Source organism: Phaethon aethereus, assembly GCF_964289735.1.
Source record: "Phaethon aethereus genome assembly, chromosome: W".
NCBI classification, from domain to species: domain Eukaryota; kingdom Metazoa; phylum Chordata; class Aves; order Phaethontiformes; family Phaethontidae; genus Phaethon; species Phaethon aethereus.
This window is the reverse complement of record NC_138581.1, coordinates 14,964,078-14,985,062: the sequence shown is the minus strand read 5'-3', so window position 1 is coordinate 14,985,062 and position 20,985 is coordinate 14,964,078. Positions and strand designations below refer to the sequence as shown.

At 43.2% G+C, this 20,985-nt stretch overlaps 2 protein-coding genes across 2 annotated transcripts in view; one reads left to right on the top strand and one right to left on the bottom strand.

Annotated features, from left to right (window-relative positions):
* LOC309415192 (polyadenylate-binding protein-interacting protein 1) overlaps positions 1 to 6,905 on the bottom strand; it is a gene marked incomplete at its 5' end in the record, with an annotated part of 40,784 nt that extends 33,879 nt beyond the window's left edge. The window contains one exon of the mRNA XM_082012640.1: positions 6,392 to 6,905. Coding sequence (XP_081868766.1) covers positions 6,392 to 6,422 — 31 coding nt within the window. The remainder of the gene's footprint in view (positions 1 to 6,391) is intronic.
* Positions 6,906 to 8,642: 1,737 nt separating this feature from the next.
* Positions 8,643 to 20,985, top strand: part of LOC309415256 (NAD(P) transhydrogenase, mitochondrial-like) — a gene marked incomplete at its 3' end in the record, with an annotated part of 98,942 nt that continues 86,599 nt past the window's right edge. The window contains exon 1 of the mRNA XM_082012722.1: positions 8,643 to 8,817. Within this exon, the coding sequence (XP_081868848.1) occupies positions 8,667 to 8,817 (151 nt within the window). The 5' untranslated portion in view covers positions 8,643 to 8,666. The remainder of the gene's footprint in view (positions 8,818 to 20,985) is intronic.

The following is a 20,985-nucleotide window of genomic DNA, read 5'->3' as shown; positions in this document are numbered from 1 at the left end:
GAAGTAGTGTGGGATGTATCCAAGTTCTTACAAATAAGATGGGATCTGCATACAGCATGGTGACCACAGTTGAGTGGTCAAGAAGAGAGAATGAATCAGACATTGAAAAGACAGATAGGGAAGCTTTTTCAAGAAACACATCTGAAATGAGTAGAATTATTACCCTTGGCACTGATGAGAATTTAGATAAATCCTAGAGTTAAGGAAGGAGTTAGCCCTTTTGATATTTTGTATGGAAGACCTTATATGGTAAATCTAACTGGAAAGGCAGATCAAATGCATGTAATAGGTAATCAAATATTAACAGAATACCTCTTGTCCTTGGCAAGGGTCCTTTCCTCCCTCCACAAGTGCGTGCAATTGAGAGCCACCATACCTTTGGGTGTACCAGTACATACCTTCAAGCTGGGGAACTTTGTGTATCTCCGAACTTGGAAGGATGAGCCTTTGACAGAAAGGTGGAAAGGACCATACTTGGTACTCCTGATGACAAACACAGCAATAAAGGTGAAAGGAGTGGACTCTTGGATACATTATATGAGAGTCAAGAAGGCCCCGCAACAAGAGTGGACTTCTACTGAATTGTGACCCTTGAAGTTGAAATTTCAGCAGACTTAAGGACTTTTGGGAAAATAAGTGTTGAAGCAGATTGTAAACAAGAATATAAGGATTGATGGTTCTATGTTAGGCTTACCGTAACAATATAGTATTGTATTGATATGTATATTTTCTACGTGTGAGAAATGAAGGTACTAAGGGGGGTGATATTCCTCTGTTACCTCTGGATAGTAAAGAAAGCTGTAGGACAGGATCGGGAACCAGGAACTCCCTGGAACCAAAATTTGTTTCATAAAGTAGTCCAAAAAAACAGTCCATGTAGCAAATAAATCTGATTGTTGGGTATGCGCCCACCTCCCTGAACATGCTGATCAGGGTATTCCTTTAGTTGGAGTGCCTATTCCAGCTAACATATCTCGGAGGAATTTATGGACAGAAATAAATTTCACTGTGGATAAAGGGGAATAACCAGCAAGAGTGGGATGTGAAAACTCCTAGCGGCACTCAAAAACATTGTAAATGTGTTCAAAGATGTTTTCCCCCAAAAGGGACAGGAAGGTTTGATTGTCTGACTAATACTATTGAAGTGGGAAACTATCCAAATTGTCATAAGATTGATAACTGGGGAGGAAATTACCAGAAATCCTGGCCAGTGCCAGCAGGAAAAGTTTGGTATTGGTTATGTGGAAATAAAGCAAGGAAAGTATTACCACCGAATTGGAAGGGAATATGCGCTCTAGGAGCTGTCCTACCAAATGTCAATTGTTAATCAGATAAATGAAGAGCCTTTTTGGCTACGAACATATGTTAGGTGACAGAAGAGGGGCAATCCCCTAACTGAGAGACCTACTGGATTTCACTCCTTTGCTAGATGGTTTCTCCCATGGTTAGGAGTTAGTGAATCAGAAAAAGGTATAGTAAATATATCTGCAGCTCTGGAGGTAATAATAAAAAAAAAATAAAAATTAAACAATGCATGCTATACATCCATTACAAGAAGAAGATTCACAGGAAGGAAAGATGACCCTTCAAAATAGGATGGCATTGGATATGCTATTATCATCAAAAGGGGGGGGGGTTGTACAGTAATTAACACTAGTTGTTGTGTTTATGTACATCAGAGTAGGAGGATTTCCACAGATTTGGAAGAAAATTTGAAACAAACTAAAATATTACATGAAATACAGAAGGATGATACTTCTTATGGATTTGAAGAAGCTTTCCACTGGCTGACTTCCTGGTTCCCTAACCTGAAGTTATGGGTTAAGAAAATCGTAGTGGTAGTGATTATAGCTATTTTGATTTTAGTCTGCTTATATGTTATGCTATGGTATACATCCAAGTGCTGTGTTATGTTAGTAAATAAGACTTCAGAGATGATGACACTAATCTAACTTTATTAGTTAGACAAGTCTCAAAGGGGGGGAATTGTTATAAGGCAACCAAGAGTTAATCTGTATGTGCATAAATGTGGATGTAGCTGAGGTGTGTTCTTTGCCTGGGAACAAGCTGGGCATCCTTGAGTTAGTCAGGACTGGATAATGAAGGCATTTCTAATCTCGATTTTGCCTCACATTTGTCCTTCAAGGAGGGAACATCCCAAAGCATGAGTGAACTAACTGTGTGGTTAATTAGTATGTTTAGAATAGTCAGCCAAAAGCATGATTAAAACTGAACCTTGAGTGAACTATCCTAATTAACGTTTAATTAACATATGATTGGCATAATAGAAACCTGCCCCTGGGTGGGAAAAGCCCCCTCCTCACAAAAGCCCCTTCCTCACTGAGCATGCGCAGTAAAAAAAGAAGGATGCTGTGACTTTAAGTGGAGACGAGGCTTGCGAGAACCAATGGGAACAAGGGTGACTGAGCCAACTTTTTAAAACGCTGATAATTGTTCCCTGAAATGTATAAATATTTTCTGTGTGTTAACTGGGGTGTCCCAGCTTTGTGGGCCTACCACCTAGCACCCAACTCTGCGCAGATTTGGAATAAACCGATATCTCATCTCTGTGTGTGAAATTGGCTTATTGCACACTGGGTAATGAATCTGCCTTTTTGGACAACAGAAGGACTCACACTCTTCCCCTGCTCTAGTGTGGGGTCCCTCCCACGGGAGACAGTTCTCCATGAACTTCTCCAACCTGAGTCGTTCCCACAGGCTGCAGTTCTTCACGAATGTTCCAGCCTGGGTCCCTTCCATGGGGTGCAGTCCTTCAAGAACAGACTGCTCCAATGTGGGTAACCCCACAGGGTCACAAGTCCTGCCAGCAAACCTGCTCCAGCCTGGGCTCCTCTCTCCATGCGTCCACAGGTCCTGCCAGGAGCTTGCTCCAGCATGGGCCTCCCACAGGGTCACAGTCTCCTTCAGGCATCTACCTGCTCTGGCATAGGGTCCTCCACGGGCTGCAGGTGGATATCTGCTCCACCATGGAGCTCCATGGGCTGCAGGAGGACAGCCTGCCTCACCATGGTCTTCACCAGGGGCTGCAGGGGAATCTCCGCTCGGGTGCCTGGAGCACCTCCTCCCCCTCCTTCTTCACTGACCTTGGTGTCTGTAGAGTTGTTTTCACATTCTCACTCCTCTCTCTGGTTGCAAATGCCACGTGCTGTTTTTTTCCCCCTTCTTAAATATGTTACCCCAGAGGTGCTACCACTGTTGCTGATGGGCTCAGCCTTGGCCAGCAGCGGGTCCATCTTGGAGCCAGCTGGCATTGGCTCCATTGGACACAGGGGAAGCTTCTAGCAGCTTCTCACAGAAGCCACCCCTGCAACCCCCACTGCTACCAAAACCTTGCCATGCAAACCCAATACACTTCCCTAAGGCATGAATCGGACTGATTTTTTGCGAGAGACAAAGTTGGCCAGACAGTAAAGGTGACACAGAATTAATTAGGCTCATGGGAAAACTGTTCCTAGGCAACTATTACTGAAAGTGAAGACTGATAAACTAATAAATCTATATTCTGCAACTGAAATGAGAGCAAGTGTAAGAGCTTTTGATGAGTTTTCAAAAAAGCAGAAGACTTCCCTTGTGTAAGCAACTGTCAAAACTAGATTTAAGCAGTATTACCAAGCTTTTAAAGATCACAAATTAGCTACTAAAATAACTAAGAAATATTTAGTGTTCTTGTGTTATTCCAGTTCTGGTGTTAAAGCCTATATTATGACCTCTGGTCACAGTTGTACACTTTTTCTTACCAGGAAGAGAATGAAAAGCTTACATTAATGTGGAAAAAAAAGTTGAGATTCTCAATCACTGGTCTCAGGACCATGAGGCTTTAAGAAAATCATCATTACATACTGGCCAATCATTAAAGAAAGCAAATCTCATTCTTTAAGTTATATACCTATGAGGAATTAAATCACACAGAATCACTAAGGTTGGAAAGGACCTTCAGGATCATCAAGTCCAACCATTAATCCAGCGCCACCATGTCCCATAAACCATGTCCTGAAGCGCCACATCCACACGTTTTTTGAACACTTCCAGAGATGGCGACTCCACCACCTCACTGGGCAGCCTGTTCCAATGCTTGACCACCCTCTCGGTGAAGAACTTTTTCTGAATATCCAATCTAAACATCCCCTGGCGCAACTTGAGGCCATTTCCTCTTGTCCTATCACTAGTTACTTGGGAGAAGAGACCAACACCCACCTCACCACAGCCCCCTTTCAGGTAGTTGTAGAGAGCGATAAGGTCTCCTCTCAGCCTCCTCTTCTCCAGACTAAACAACCCCAGTTCCCTCAGCCACTCCTCATAAGACTTGTGCTCCAGACCCCTCACCAGCTTCGTTGCTCTTCTTTGGACACGCTCCAGCACCTCAGCATCCTTCTTGTAGTGAGGGGCCCAAAAGTGAACACAGGATTCTAGGTGCGGCCTCACCAGGGCCGAGTACAGGGGCACAATCACTTCCCTACTCCTGCTGGTCACACTATTTCTGATACAGGCCAGGACGCTGTTGGCCTTCTTGGCCACCTGGGCACACTGCCAGCTCATATTCAGCTGGCTGTCAACCAGGACCCCCAGGTCCCTTTCCACCAGGCAGCTCTCCAGCCACCCCTCCCCAAGCCTGTAGCGTTGCATGGGGTTGTTGTGCAGGACCCGGCACTTGGCCTTATTAAACCTCATACAGTTAACCTCTGCCCATTGATCCAGCCTGTCCAGATCCCTCTGCAGAGCCCTCCTACCCTCCAGCAGATCAACACTCCCACCCAACTTGGTGTCATCTGCAAACTTACTGAGGGAGCACTCGATCCCCTCATCCAGATCATCAATAAAGATATTCAATAAGACTGGCCCCAGAACCGAGCCCTGGGGAACACCGCTTGTGACCGGCCGCCAGCCGGATTTAACGCCATTCACCACAACTCTCTGGGCTCGGCCATCCAGCCAGTTCCTCACCCAGCGAAGAGTAAACCCGTCCAAGCCAGGTTATCATTATTGAACCAAATGTCAATAAATGTCAGTCATAAATGTGAATTCTTTTCACTTAGCAGAGTGTCGTGATTTAACGCCAGCCAGCAGCTAAGCACCATGCAGCTGCTTGCTCACTCCTCCCCCCTCCGTGGGATAGGGAGGAGAATTGAGAAGAAGAAAAAAAAAAAAAAAAAAGAATAAAACTTGTGGGTTGGGATAAAGACAGTTTAAATAGGACAGCAAGGGAAGATAAAATAATAACAACAACAATAATAATTATGATAAAAGAATATACAAAATAAGTGATGAACAATACAACTGCTCACCACCTGCTGACCAACACCCAGCCAGTTCCCAAGCTGGGGTGCACCTGGCCAACTCCCCCAGTGATACATTTATGTACTTTCTGGGGGGTTACTGATTACATGATTAGTTTAACTTTTAAAGATTTCTTTAGCCTAATAACTGTGTGATTATGTTTAACAGCCTATTCTCATAGTCCTTAGGCTATACTTGCCTCAATGCTAACATTTCAGCTATGTGTAAGTAGTTAATCACAAGAAATGCGTGTGTGTAGAACCAAGAGGCCTCATAAAATTAAAACAAAGAAGAGTTAAGAGCAAGGACTGAGAGATTAATGAGTATAGAGAAAATAGCTTAACCTTGGGAATAGAAACATCCTAGCAGGAGTGCTCAAACAAGGATGATAAGAAAGAATCGCTTGGCTGTACAACAGAAGGGGCAAACATCCAAGGAGAAGAAACTATCCTCGAGACCCGTGACCATAAAAGGGAAAAAGGAGTAGGGGGCTAACTCCCCAAACGACCATCGACGACCAGCCGAGACCCCCACGCATGCGTAGTGTAGTTTTGCAAAGTCAGCATTACGTAAATGTAGTAGATAGGCAGGGAGGTGGAGATTTCTCAGAAAATGTAATGAATATGTATAGCTTGTTACAATAAAAGAAGTGCTTATGAAACTCAAGACAGACGCATTGGGCGGAGTTATCCCCTGTGTCTCCAGTACTGCAATAAAGAATGCCTGCCTTCTAAAACTTCAAACTAAGTGTTAGAGGGTTTTCTTGCTGACTTTTTCAGTAACACCAGTTTATATATTGAGCATGACATCATATGGTATGGAATATCCCTTTGCCAGTTTGGGTCAGCTGTCCTGGCTGTGCCCCCTCCCAGGTTCTCATTGGCAGGGCATGAGAAGCTGAAAAGTCCTTGACTAATGTAAGCACTACTTAGCAACAACTAAAAACGTCAGTGTGTTATCAAGATTATTCTCATACTAAATCCAAAACACAGCACTATACCAGGTATTGGGAAGAAAATTAACTCTTTCTCAGACAAAACCAGGACACAGCCATTCTCTATTATCTTAATTTAATGACTGCTTGGCAACTACTTACTGTGTAGAGTGGAATGTGATCCCAGATCCATCTTTTCATTACAGATGCACTACTGAAGTTTGCATGAGAACAGTTGTGTTTGGTTGGGAACCCAATTTCTTCTTCCCAGTGTAGACACTAAAAAAAAAAAAAAAAAATCTTTCAGGCAGTTAAATCCAAAATTACAATCCCCAAATACTACCTACAATAGTCAACATATAAATATCCGCTAGAGGAGTTACCTGCTTTATCCTAAGCATGTTAATTAATAGTCTAAAACTTAATTCAGAAGCAATACTGCACAGACTTGCAGTGCCTGGTGCTGAGAAACCAAACACTGCAACTTTATCGCTATTCAGAACTCAAGCACTTGGGTTTTTTTTATACTGACAACATATTTCTAATTAGAAAGACAGAGAGGGCTGGTTCTACCTTTTAAAACAGAATATATTATTAAGAATTGAAATTATATTGATCCCTATCATACTGAGGAAGCATGTTGTTGCATTAGGCAATGGTTACTGAGCCCAAAACACAAAGCACATATTAGCATATAAGCCATAAGTCTAAATGGCATCTTTCTCACAAATTTATTTAAAAGTATGGTAGTCTTCTGAACATCTAGTAGTAGGGTATCTTTTAATCACTCTCAGAGATTCACGTTTTCAGTACTTCACTTCTAGTCATAATTCACCAGTTGTGAGACTGGAAGCTGTATGACAACGTAAAATGCCTCAGGCAAACATATTTTGCATAAACAGTTGCACAGATGTAAATAAAAAAAGCACCTAATTTATACCTAGATTGTGTGAAATAGGACGACATATACAGGCAATAGCGTAGGCAACCTAATAAGCTGTTCTCTGTAAACTGTCTCTTTAATAGCACGTTCTCTTTATCGATTCATATGTTAGTATTTATACAGTTGCAAGAGCTCCTCTTTTTCTTTTATCTTCCCGTATTGCAGAGAGCTGCCGAGGCCACTCCTCCCCCGCACGCGGGCGCCTGAAGCACAAGCACGAGCTGCCGGCGGCACACAGGTCCTACATGACAGGCACTCCCCATCGCCCCCTTCCAGAGCGGAAAGGGACGCCACATGACCCCCTCGCTCTGACCTCCACGTTCCCCTCACTCCTTCCGGGTTGGCGGGCAGGCTCGGCCCGCCCCGGCCTCGCCCCAAGGTCGATTAGTACGTACCGCGGTGGGTTCGGTCGCGGTGCGCGGGGGCACCTTTGTTTTGTCCTGGCGCGGGCGGGGGGCGGCCGTTGTTTTGTCCTGGCGCGAGGGCGGGGCGGCCGTTGCTGAGGAGAAGGCTGTGGTGTCCTGCATTCGCGGAGCCCAGGGAGCGGCGGGAACGAAGGGGCAGGCGGACATGTGGAGAAGGCAGGTGACGCGGGAAGGAGCCCCCAGGAGTGCTCCCAGGCGGAGAGGTGGTAGCTCTGGGCTTCCCCCTGAGTGGGCGCGATGGCCGCCGACCATTGTTGCTGTGGGGAGTGGCGAGACCCGGGCGACGGAGGACGAGCCGCCTGCCCAAGGTCAGTCAGTAGCCTCGGACTATAAATAGCGGCGGGAGTAAAACGGGGCTGCTGCCTTGTGGGCCGGGCCGGTGGGGAGCGGTGGGCCGCCGCCGCGATCTGTGGGGAGGGGCGGGACAGCGCGTTAGTGTCTCCATAAACGTGGACGGCGGGATATCAGACGAAGAGCCCCTTCCTCTGCCAACAGCTAGTAGCCACCTGCTAGCGAGGGCGGCCCGGCAGCCGGCGGGGAGCGCGGACCAGCTCTCCTGCTCGCTCCCTGCTGCCCCACTTTCTTCGGTGGTGCCTTTCCCACTCACGAGTGCCTGTTTTGGTATGTCTTCTGATGCCTGTAAGCTGCTGTCCCGCTCAGGGTAACTCCTTTGGGAGCTCTGGCTGGGGTTTGAATTTGTCTGGTTCCTTGGGGTGCAGGAGATTTTCATTTGTCTGTGTTGCTTGTTTAGAGCAACGGTGTAAAGAGAATATGGTCTTGAGTCACAGAAATATCAATCTGTAGGTCAACTTGTAACGTCAATTCTCTCATGGACTTGTTGCTTCAATTTGATATTTGTCTTAGTTTGGAAAAACAGTGGATTTTGTTTTCTAGCTAGAAAGAAAAGGTGGGGAGAAATGATTATCTCGTGGCTAGTGTCAGTTGACTGGACTTAAGCTGCTGAGTTTACAACCTTCTATCTAGTATCATTAATAATTCTTGCTTTGTTTTTACATGTGCAGCAGGGTTTTCATACATGGCGAGGAGTCTGCTCTGAGGTCTAGGTGAAATGGCAAGCCTTCTGCGTATTGCTGTTAGTGGGTGCTCAACTCCTGTTTTTGGCAATGTATTACCATCTAAGGTTCATTCTGCAAAGATGCCGTGTTTGCGAATGTTTAGAACCCACCAGATGCTCAGGTCTCGGGCAGCTCCAAAGCCAGGTAAATTGATTAAACTATTATAAATAATCTTTTATTTTAAAACTTGAAGATAGCTTGAATTTTTCTTTCAGATATGTGTTAGTACAGAAAAGACTTAAAATAAAAAGAACACTCTTAAATGATATCAGCAGCTTACTTGAGTCAGTCAGTTGTGGTACAATTTTGTTTGTGTTTATTATGAACACTTTGGCCCCAAATAGTCTTTAAGGGTAGGTGGTTAGAGCTCCTGCTGACACCTTGCTTGCGGGAAGTATTTAAACAAATGTTTTTCTTAGTTAAAAGCCTGAGTTCCCCACAAGTTTTGGTAGTGCAACTTTGTATTTTCCCCTGCATGCACACAGCCCCCACAGAGAGCAAAATGCAAGCATGTCTATACGTAGTTGTAATTATCCCATCTAAAAACATCTCTTTGTTCAGGAAACTTTTATGTTGTACCACGTTGAAGAACTTTTGATTTGCATCTTTACACTTAGAGTTTGATGGTATATTTGTACTGATTACATTTTAGTGCAGATAATGGACAGGTTCAGGTATTTTCGGGGGGGAAGGAGAGGGGAATGTGGGTGTCCTTGGTTCCAGCTTATGATGTAAGTTGGGTGTATGAAAATCAGAACTGACATCTTTTTGCTCTGTCCTACACTGTGCATAGCCTGACAGCTAGAAGACTGGAGAATATGTAAAACTGATTTAATGACGTTTTTGCCCATTATCCTGCATGGGTCATGTCTCCCTGAAGGAATTTAGAGACCCTGCTTCAGTGCTGATCTAGGGTCTTCTCAGTCTGTGACAGATAAATGTGGAGAGTTAGACTGATTATACACATGATGTTCGGTTCTTATACATATGCACAGTAGGTACTGCATTAGATATTTTGGAGGCTTAGAAAAGTAGCATTGTTTGTGACCAGAAGTGTCTGGCTATAAAAACACAGGACATAAGATTAGACCGTGTAACTTGGAGAAGCCTTTGTTTCATGGAATTTCTGGCAATACTAACAGTGGCTGGTGCATTTTGGGGTCCTTTCAAATCAATGACCCAATGTTTGGGCCTTCTGAAGAAATGTGGTGAGAGGAAGAGGTTTTTTTACTCAGAGTTCTTGGTAATCTGTATCATATGGCTTTTTACCACAGTTGCATGGTGAAAGCTGAATTTCTTTGCTCTGACTGACAGCCCGGGGATCTAGGGTCTGTCAGAACTGATCAGGTAATGGTTTTGCCATCCCATGAATTTGTGGTGGTCCTTTTTTTTTTTTTTCTCCTATATTCAGTATCTGAATGAGCCATCTGTCTGTCTTGATATGGCAAATTGTCCCTTGGTTGGGAGTGTGTGGTGGGTTGACCTTGGCTGGATGCCAGGTGCCACTAAGCTGCTCTGTCACTTCCCTCCTCAGCAGGACAGGAGGGAGAAATTAAGTTGGAGAGGGGGAACAAAACACACAGATCAAGATAAAGGCAGTTTAATAAAGCAAAAGCAAAGGCTGTGCACAGAAGCAAAGGAAAACAAAAGATTTATTCTCTACTTCCCATCAGCAGGCGATGTTCATCCACTTCCCAGGAAGCAGGGCTTCAGTATTGACGTGCGGAAAACAGACTCCACAATCTGTAAGACTGTAAAGTAGGTATGTTTATTCAGCGCTGGGCAGCACGGGGGGGTAGTCCCACCAAAAACCATGCGCCCCCAACGCGGCACTTACTTCGAATATATACAGAAAAGTGTTGCATATACATAAAGTTTAGCAATATACCTATACATATGCACGATCTGTCCCCGCTTCGTATTAAAATGAGTTCTCCTCCCATTTGCGCTTGCGTGTTGCCTCCTGGTGGTGGTCGTTGGGGGTCGTGGGGATGAAGGCCAGTGGTTCCTCTTCGTCACCGCTAGTAACCTTTTGCCTTTGCGCAGGCTCCGTTGTTTTTTGGCTTCTATCCAAACCGCAGGGTCAGTTTTAGCTAGTTTCTTGAGGTAAGTTCTTAATTCTTATCAGGGACCGTCCTTGTGAGGAGCCACAAATCTTCTTGCTCCTTTCAGTTTATCAGGACCTGTCTTTGGGAGGAACTACAGTTTTCCTGCTTTAACTACTTCACACAATAGCTAACAAGATTTCAAGCCTTATCTACTAATTAACTGCTAAGATTCCCTTAACCCCTTCTCTCAGTCCCCCCTTTTCTAAAAAGTTAGTAAATTCTTTTACTAGATTTATTTCTGATACTATTTCTAATACAGTGTTTCTTTATCTAACATTTTCAAAGTACTTGTTAGATTCCAATTTGAGTCGTAATTGGTTTTTCTTCCATTCACTGTAAGAGTCTCCTGTGTTCTGAAAACACCAGAGACCACATCGAACTGTAATACAACGAGTTATAACCAAAAAGATAATCGCAATTATCAGAACAAATAATTGTCTTAACCAAGTCAAGTTTGGGAGCCAAGAAGTCAACTTATTCCAAAGATCAGAGAAACCCAGTGAAGCGTCATCTAGTGTTACTAGGTGTAATATTTTTGACTGTTTCCAAACTTGGTTGATGTCTGCGGCAATTCTTTTACTCTGATCAATACAAGAACAACAACTACTATTAATCACTGCACATGTTCCTCCCTGATTAGCAAATAAAATATCTAAGGCCATCCTATTCTGTGCCGCAAACCGTCGCAAACTCTCTATTTCTTTTTGCTGAGACAACAGGGCATCTCCTGTTGCATTTAAAGAATATTCCATTGTTGCTGATATGTTTAGGATAGCTTTTTCAAGTTCGCTTACTCCTAACCAAGGGAGGAACCATCGAGCGAAACTGTGAAAACTAGTAGGTCTATCTATCAATGGGTTATTCCGTTTTACTCGTACCCAGGGGCTCCTCAGGACTCCTGAAGGTACCTCGGTTTGATTAACGATTCTATATTGTGTTGTGAGATACCCGAGAGTACAGGTCCCTTGCCAAGCTCTAGGTAATATCTTTCGTGCACGTCCATCTCCACATAACCACCAAGTCCCTTGAGGGGTTGGACATATAGGTATTGGGCTTGCCGCGTTACTCCCTCTTTGGGCAGTTATATTAAGATAGATTCCATTCAGAGCCACCCGTAGGTCGTCATTAACCAGGTTACTTAAGGTTCCAATTGATGTCCTGTTCTGTAAATCAATGATAGTACAGTTTATGGTGCTCAAATTAAAGCTTCCAAATTGAGGGGCGCTAATACATGCTTCGGAGCTCTTGTTCTTACATCCCTCAAAAAATATTCCTCCCTCCAAGACCTGAAGTTCAAATTTAGGTCCTCTTTCTCTAGTTGTCACCTTAGTTTGACACTCTAGTTTGGATGTGTTTCCTGACTTCCACATGTCCACCCCAGTGACTTTGTTAATTATAGACCAATTAGAAGACATAACTCCAAAAGTGGGTATCTCCATCTGACCTCTGGGAAGAGCTATGCACACCCAACAGCTAGACAAGTTCATGTTATCTACTATTGATTTAGTCATTTGTACATACATATTTTGGTCCCATGTACACACAACTTTTGCCCATAGTCCCATTATACAAACGATCAAGGTTTGTCTTTTCGTTGGAGGCGTAATTTCAAAGGTCCAGCTAATGTTGACTTCCATGGTAGCCGAGGAGCTTTCTTGACTCTGGTATGATGAATCCAAGCGTTTTGTTCTTTAATTTTAATTGCTGTAAAAGAGGTAAGGAGCACTTGGAAAGGTCCTTTCCATTGTGGCTCCAGAGTCTTTTCTGCAAGAGATTTTACATATATGTAGTCTCCTGGTTGTATATTATGTACAGGTCCATCCAAACCTCTCCCCCTAGTCCCAATTGCGTGTTTTCTAATATTATTGAGTTGTTTTCCTAGGGCAACCATGTAAGAGGTCATGATTTCGTTTCCAGCTTGTATGGATATTCCTCTCTGTATTCCATATGGTTGTCCATACAAGATTTCAAATGGGCTCAGTCGCTCCTTTGCCCTTGGCCTAGTTCGTATACGCAAGAGGGCTAAAGGAAGAGACTGAGGCCAGGCTAGATTTGCTTCCTGTCCTAGTTTCACAAGCTGTTGCTTGATTAGGTGGTTCATTTTTTCTACTTGGCCACTCGACTGGGGATGGTATGGGGTATGAAGTTGCCAATCTATGCCTAAATGGTGGCTAACTTGTTGTGCTATTTTTGAAACAAAATGTGGTCCCCTATCAGAGGACATTATCATTGGGACCCCAAAACGTGGTATTATCTCTTGTATTAATGCTTTAACTACTTCTCGAGCCTTAGCGGTTCTAGTTGGAAATGCTTCTGGCCAACCTGAAAAGGTATCAGTTAATACCAATAAATATCGATACCCCCCTTTTCTTGGAAGTTCTGTAAAATCAATCTGCCATTGTTGCCCAGGCCCATTGCCTTTCCCAATTTGGCCCATTTCTAGCCTGGGAATATTCTTGGGATTAATCTGGAGGCAAAGATCACATTGCTGAGTAACCTGTCTCACTGTAGTATATAAATTTCTGGCCACAATTTCTCTAATTAAATGTTTATATGGAGCTTCTATTCCTCAATGCTGCTTCTTATGTTCCTCTCTTACCAAATGCCATATTAGGCAAGAGGGAATAACTAGTTTTCCTTGTGGGGTATAAGCCCACCCCTCTTCATTGTATAATCCTTCCAGATCTGTGATAAGTTTTTGATCTTCCTTGGTATATTTTGGCTTACCTTCTAAAGAGATTTGCCCGTCGGGGACTAAAGCTCCTTCTGTTTTTACCTCTGCTTTGGCTACCTGTTTTGCCTCTCTATCCGCCAGCTCATTTCCTCTTTCCAATTCTGAGCTTACTTTCTGGTGTACCTTAATATGCATAATCGCCACTTTCTCAGGAAGTTGGATTGCTTCCAACAGTCTCAAAATTTCTTCTGCATGCTTAATATTTTTCCCTTGAGAGCTCAGTAACCCTCTTTCTTTCCAAATTGCTCCATGCGCATGTACAACTCCAAAAGCATATCTTGAATCTGTATAGATATTCACAACTTTGCCTCGGGCAAATTTCTAAAAGAAAAGAATTGTGAAGCTTGAGTGACTATAGTCACGGGGTGGATAATGTGGAGTAATCACTGAGGGGTACTTTGGAAATTTACCTTCTAAGAACAGCCTTGAAACCAGGTGGAACGTAGCACTCGTGTACAACGGGTCTGTGACATGGAGACTCCCTGAACAGCCTTGGATGTTGGCAACATCAGGGGCGCCTGGTGTGCTGACTCTGGGAGAGATTACATGGAGGGTGGAGCGGAGTGGAGACCTCGCGGTGAACAGGGGAGTTTAGGGATGCACAGGATGTACATTGATAAGCTGCGCTTACAATGTCCTGGGCCAAAGACCTGTCAACTTTGATGAAGTGCTGTACTTAGAGTGAACCTTGCTAATTATAATATCATTATAATGCTAAAACGCACACCCCTCTCAAAAGCTACCACCCCCCCAAGGTGCGACCCCTCCTCAATGAGTGTGCGCACTGAATTTTTCCTAGTCTGTACCTTTAAACGCGAAGCGAGAGAATTCTGCGCCAATCCTGATAAAGGTATGTATGACTAGAGTCACTCAAGCTCCACCTGCAAAGTAAAACACTATAAAATAATGTTTTAAGAGCTGGGTGTTAGGGAAGATACCATCGTCGTGTACCACTCTAACTTCTGGGATCAGTCGACGGGCTGAGCCTCTCTTCCCCCCCATCGGGACGCTGTTGGGTAAGATTCGAACCCTTGGTCATACCAAGTGCCTCCCCGGGAAACTTAGAAATCTCTATATAGAGTCACTTTACATCTTTTAACGCATTTATAGCCAAGTAGTGTCCCTTGTAGTTTTAGCATTTGCACGTGCTTTATAGGTAGTGAATTTATCACCGGCAATCCAAAGAATCTGTATATCTGTTGCTTCAATAAATCGCACTATTGATTGACTCAGCCGTGTGTTCAATAAATCGCACTATTGATTGACTCAGCCGTGTGTGGTCCCTGAATGCGACCGTACCTCTGAGTGCGGCCGTGTGAATTCAGGAGGTGTCTGGCTGAGCAGGTAGTGTGATGTTAGTAGTGCATCCGGACCCGTGATAGTCCAACAAAGGTGTTGGGCGCGACCGGACTACTAACGCTGACTTTGGGCATCACTCAGAACCTAAGCTCAGCCGCCCCCAGTCCCTCTGATATCTGAGGATCGACTGGAAAGCAAGGGGGTTTAGTTTCTGCCAAATTGCTCTGCCTCTTAACGCAACACTGTAGTGCGTAGCTTCTGAAGCTTACGCCTGATGTCCCCTGTAGATTGACCCAGGAACAGAGAGACTAATTTTTGTATCCCTATTTCTGACTCAGGATCTAGCGGTGTGTTACGGCGCATTACATCTCTCAACCAATCCAGGAATTCAGATCGGGACTCGGAGGGGCCCTGTTTGACTGCATACAAAGCTGACCAATTTATTATTTTGGCGATAGCTCTTTCTATTCCTCTCGAAATCCATTCCTGATACCCCTGCAGTCTTTCCATATGTGAGGATTTGTTAGGATCCCATTTCAGATCTTGGAGAGGAAAATAATCTTTGACGTCCCCTCCTATACTCTTATAATGATCTTCGGCTAAATTCCCTGCCGTTTTTAAAATCAGCTGTTTTTCTGTCTCAGTCATATATTCTAATAATAACTGTATATCTTTCCAGTCAGGGTTGTGTTGTTTCACAATAAATTGAAAATGCCTCATTACTCTCACTGGATCAGCTCTGTAATCCTTCGCGACCCCTTCCCATCCTTCTAAGTCAGCAATAGAAAAAGGCACTCTGATTAGCATTGTCCCACCTTCGGGTCCTACCGCCTCTCGGAGAGGTGCCTGTAAGGCCACTGGAGCAGACTTCCCCCTAGTGCGGGAAGATACGGGGCTATCTGGGGGGGTGGAAGTTTCGTCCGAGTCCACATCCCGTTCCTGAGATCGAGGGGGAGGCTTAAATAGGTCAGTTAAATCTGGTTCCGGTGCCTGGTGGGTTTTGTTTACTTTAATGCGTCTTTGTCCAATGCTGCATGCCGAGCAACATCGCTTTAATTTACCTCTAAGTTCTTTATTATTTTCCCGCTCAAGTGCAAGTACCATGGGGTCCTGTGGTGGCACCATTCCACAGTCTCTTTGCCACTCCGGATGGTTTCGGAGGGTGAAAAACATGTCTGCATATGAAACTTCATCCCATTTCCCTTCTCTCCTTAAAAACAACATCAATTGTAAAAGGGTATTATAGTCTATGGATCCATTAAGTGGCCACTTAGCATCATTCTCTAACTTATACAACAGCCACCACTGATTACAATTTTTAATAAGGGTTTTTTTACTTTATGTTCCCCCAGTCCCAACAATGTTTTTCCAATGAGCGAGCACACGGCCCAAGGGCCTCTTCTTCAACACTCCCTTTTGAACATTTCCCATTTCGTAATCTCGTTTATTAATAATTTTCAACTTTTACTGGCTTCTAGTAAGTTTCCACGCGAATCGTTTCTGGCACTTCCTTACGGTCTTTTCCCAATCTTTTTCCCTCACTTCCCAAATTTCCGGGATTAGTTTTTCTTTTCCGCACACCAATTTCACTATTTCAGAATCTTGTCGGACTCTTTCCTATCGTAAAACTGTGAGGTTCGGGAAAGCATTTAAAGCACTCTGTTTTTCGCTTACTAGAAATACAGTACCATTTCTCCCCATATGATTTATACTTCAACAAAACCCAAGCCTGGTGCCAGGATTTAGATAGCCCAGGAACAAGTCCACGCACAAGACAGGGAACCATGGGAACCACTCCTTTATATCTACTCACGTGGGGATTTGTAAAAATATCAGGTTGCTCCCAATCCAAGGTCACTTTTCGCCCTGTGGAAGTTACATACTCTCCCTTTAGATAAAATAGTTGGTCTCCCCTTCTTATCCAGTGTCCTTCATTTAAATAATCCCAAGGTTCGAGCCCAAACCACCGAAGGAGTGATTCCCCCACTATTATTTAAAGACATTCACCATACTTCAAATTCTCCCATTCACTTTGTTCGTCTCCGGCCGTTCTCCCCACGGAGACACGGAGCCGCGGATCGGAACTCTACACTTGCTTCGCAGCTATGCTGCGTCTCAGTTGTTCAACACAGACATTCAGACACACAAGGGCCCGTTACAATCACTCACGCTTATAGACAATTACTTCAATTAATACTCATCTAGCAGCTGCAAATATTGAAAGATGACCCTATCGCAATTGCGAGGAGGTCCGCTTACCCTTCTCCTGCTTCTTATATACCAGTCATTAGCAGGTCCATCCTGGCTCCTGACACTGGGATGCAGCGGTGACCTCGGATTTGCTCGATCCCCTTATTCCCATACAGGGTACCCTCCTCCTATACGGGGACTCTGCTGCATGCCAGACGTCTCCGCGTGATTTACCAGCTGCCCCGGCCACGCGTACGACTTACAGGCTCCCCTCATAAAACATACCGTTTTCTTCAGCGGCTTCAGGAGGTTGTTGTCCGCTCCCGCAGTGAGCGGCTGGCAGCGGAGTCCCCTCCGAGGAAAGTGCTCGAGGTGCGCCCAGGGGCGTCCGCTCCACAGCCGATCCCGTGGTTAAGCAGAGAGTCTCCTGCCTGGCTCGCCAAAACTGACATGCGGAAAACAGACTCCACAATCTGTAAGACTGTAAAGTAGGTATGTTTATTCAGCGCTGGGCAGCACGGGGGGGTAGTCCCACCAAAAACCATGCGCCCCCAACGCGGCACTTACTTCGAATATATACAGAAAAGTGTTGCATATACATAAAGTTTAGCAATATACCTATACATATGCACGATCTGTCCCCGCTTCGTATTAAAATGAGTTCTCCTCCCATTTGCGCTTGCGTGTTGCCTCCTGGTGGTGGTCGTTGGGGGTCGTGGGGATGAAGGCCAGTGGTTCCTCTTCGTCACCGCTAGTAACCTTTTGCCTTTGCGCAGGCTCCGTTGTTTTTTGGCTTCTATCCAAACCGCAGGGTCAGTTTTAGCTAGTTTCTTGAGGTAAGTTCTTAATTCTTATCAGGGACCGTCCTTGTGAGGAGCCACAAATCTTCTTGCTCCTTTCAGTTTATCAGGACCTGTCTTTGGGAGGAACTACAGATCTCCTGCTTTAACTACTTCACACAATAGCTAACAAGATTTCAAGCCTTATCTACTAATTAACTGCTAAGACTCCCTTAACCCCTTCTCTCAGTATGTGTAGCAGTTGCTCCGGAAGACAAATGTGTAAAGGAGAAAAAAAAAAAATGGCCCCCCACTCCTCCTCCTTTCTCTTAGGTTTTATTGCTGAGCAGATGTCATATGGTATGGAATATCCCTTTGGCCAGTTTGTGTCAACTGTCCTGGCTGTGTCCCCTCCCAAGATCTTGCCCACCCCCAGCCTACTGGTGATGGGGGAGGGGAATGTTGGAGATGCAGTCTTGATGCTGTGTGAGCACTGTTCAGCAGTGACCAAAACACTGGTGTGTTCTCAACACCTTTCTAGCTACCAATACACAGCACAGCACTATGAGGGCTGCTATGGGGAAAATGAACTCCATCTCAGCCAGACCCAATACAGAGTGTTAAGCTGGGACGTAGGAAATTAGGTTCAAAGTCCTTTCTTAGATGTCCCAGGTAAGTGCCCTTGTTTGAGTTTGGAATCAATCTTTGTATTTGACTTTGACCACAAATTTGATCATGAAACTGAGAGATCTCTTCAGTTTTACTGAAATCAGTATGCTTGTGTGTGTTTATGTATGTTTTCTTGTTTTTATGAATCAGTTTTCAGAATTTTTTCCACAAGGATGGAGAATTCTGATTAGCGTCATGTGTTCAAGCATTCAGTGCTATCCCTTCAGATCTCATGTGGAAGCCCTTATTTAAGGGAGAATAGTATTCATGCAATGCAGTTTATTTAATGCTGAGAATTATGTTTGGTAAGTCTTTTGGTTGATAATTAAGCTGTTCCTTTTGGTAACATGAGATTTGTCATTCAGTAGAGGACAAGTCAAGGATAAAACAGCAGTTGAATGACAAATTAGTAGCAGTACTCTAGCCTATGTATACTTTTTAAATGTTCTTGAATCATGCTTTTAGAAATTATCTTTGATTATAGTGGCACTTGGTAAAATCACTATAATACTAAGAAGAGTAAGTTTTCTGAAAAGACTAGTGTCATAGTAATTCTTAAGACTGTAGTTATTACTTCCATTCTCTCAGATTACCTTTCATTTAGTCCAGGATGTTATATACAGGAATAACAGCTGCCTGGGGAGTGCAGAGATTTGGAGTCAGTTGAAAAGTAAACTTGGAGGATGGATACTTTTCTTATTGCTATTTATTTTGCTGCTATTTTATTTGGGGTTTTTTTTTTTTTTTTAGAAACATAGGTTACTGGAATACTTGTTTATTCCTGTATGAAAATTCCTATCTCAAATAGTTGCTAGTACCAAATGCTTCAGAAACAGATGCAAAACCTTCCCAAGCCCTGGGAAAGGTGCTTATGGAGTGACCAATTCTGAGGTTTCCAATATACTTCCAGATTGGTTTGTCCTACAGCTCTGTGACTTTTACTCTTCTCTGTCTTAGGATTTTTAATGTCCTTTTTATTTTTATGCCTTTTTCTTAAAATTTCCTGGTTTTTTTTTCTAAATCTTGCAGAACTTTTAAACCTATAACAGTTTATTGTCAGTTAATTCTCTAGATGAGCTGTACACGATTTATAAACCATAGACATTCTCCTTCAATTTCTTTGTGGTTTTTGTATCTCCTTACTTGTGTAAGAAGAGGTGTTTGTTTAATCTTTTGTACTATCTCCCCCCCCATCATACTACTGTTCTTCAGAATATGTCCTCATCTTCAGAACAGGTGAGGTGGTTTGTTTAAAGTTGATGTTAGAGTAATTTAGAAGTTAGGCAGGTTTCATATCCTGTTTTCCTATCCCAGAACACATGGCATACAGTCAAAACTTCTCCTTTCTATTTTCTCTAAGTCAGTCTCTAATATTTGTTGATAATATTTTGCTATAGTCTACTTCCTGAAATCAGGTTAAGGAGATAAAAAAAATCCTGTATTTTTCTCTATTTCTCTACATACAATGTTCTGAGTTTTCTTGATAGTTTTAATTTAGGATCTTCTCTAAACACTCAGTTTGTAGATGGAAGTTAAATGGAGAAGATTGCTTTTATAGTTATTTTTAATTGTTTGATTTCGAAATCTTGGAAATGTAGATTACCTACTTATTTTGTTTATTTGAAATTTGAGACTGTGCTTTGCATATGGCCTCATTACTCAGTGGAGATTATGTTAAGGGGGTGAAATAATAGGAGTGGCTTACTTAAAAATACTTATTAGTTTTTCTAAATTCTAATTTATGTACATTGCATATTAAGATTCTAAGGCCTGTGAAATTTAATGATTCTACTTTTGATAGTGGCGAAATCCTGTTTATGTTGATTCTTTGTATATCCTACTCAATGAACAATACATTCAAAATCATGTGACACAAAAAGGTGCTCAAGGTATGTGTAACTTGGTCTGTTTTTGGAAAGTGTTCTTGATGTTATAAAGCAGTAAGTTACTAAAATATACCCAAGGCAGTTCTTAAGGAGATTATCTGACATGGAGGCTTAGAAAGGCAACTTGGAAGCTTTGCTCCCTCACACAGTTTTAAACCCATGGCAAGGATAGCAGATGTACTATCTCAAAATAAAACCTCAATCAAGATCCTAAGTTTATAATTCTAGATTTCAACCTTTCAAAACTAATGACTTTGAAATTGCTGAGTTCAACAAACCAAATCTGTGTTAATTGTATAGCTTTCATCAAACATATTATTTATCATATTCTGTCCTGAAGCTTTAACATAGAACTTTGCTTTGCAGTTGTAGACATCTGCTCCTTTTTGGCATTGAATGATGTGATAGCTCAGCGTAGTCTGCTTGAAAAGTGTCCTTCCTATACTTGTTCTAGTTAAAGGCTGGCAAAGTGATGTCTATGTCTGTTTACTTCCATATTCACTGGTTGCTAGAAATTTGGTAGTGGGACAGAGGAGAAAAGGTGAGAGATGAATGAGACTTGTTGAATGTTTAGCTTGGATTTGAATTCTCAAAGTACTGGAGGAGGATATAGTCCTCAGTATTGGTCTCTGATCATTCTGATTACT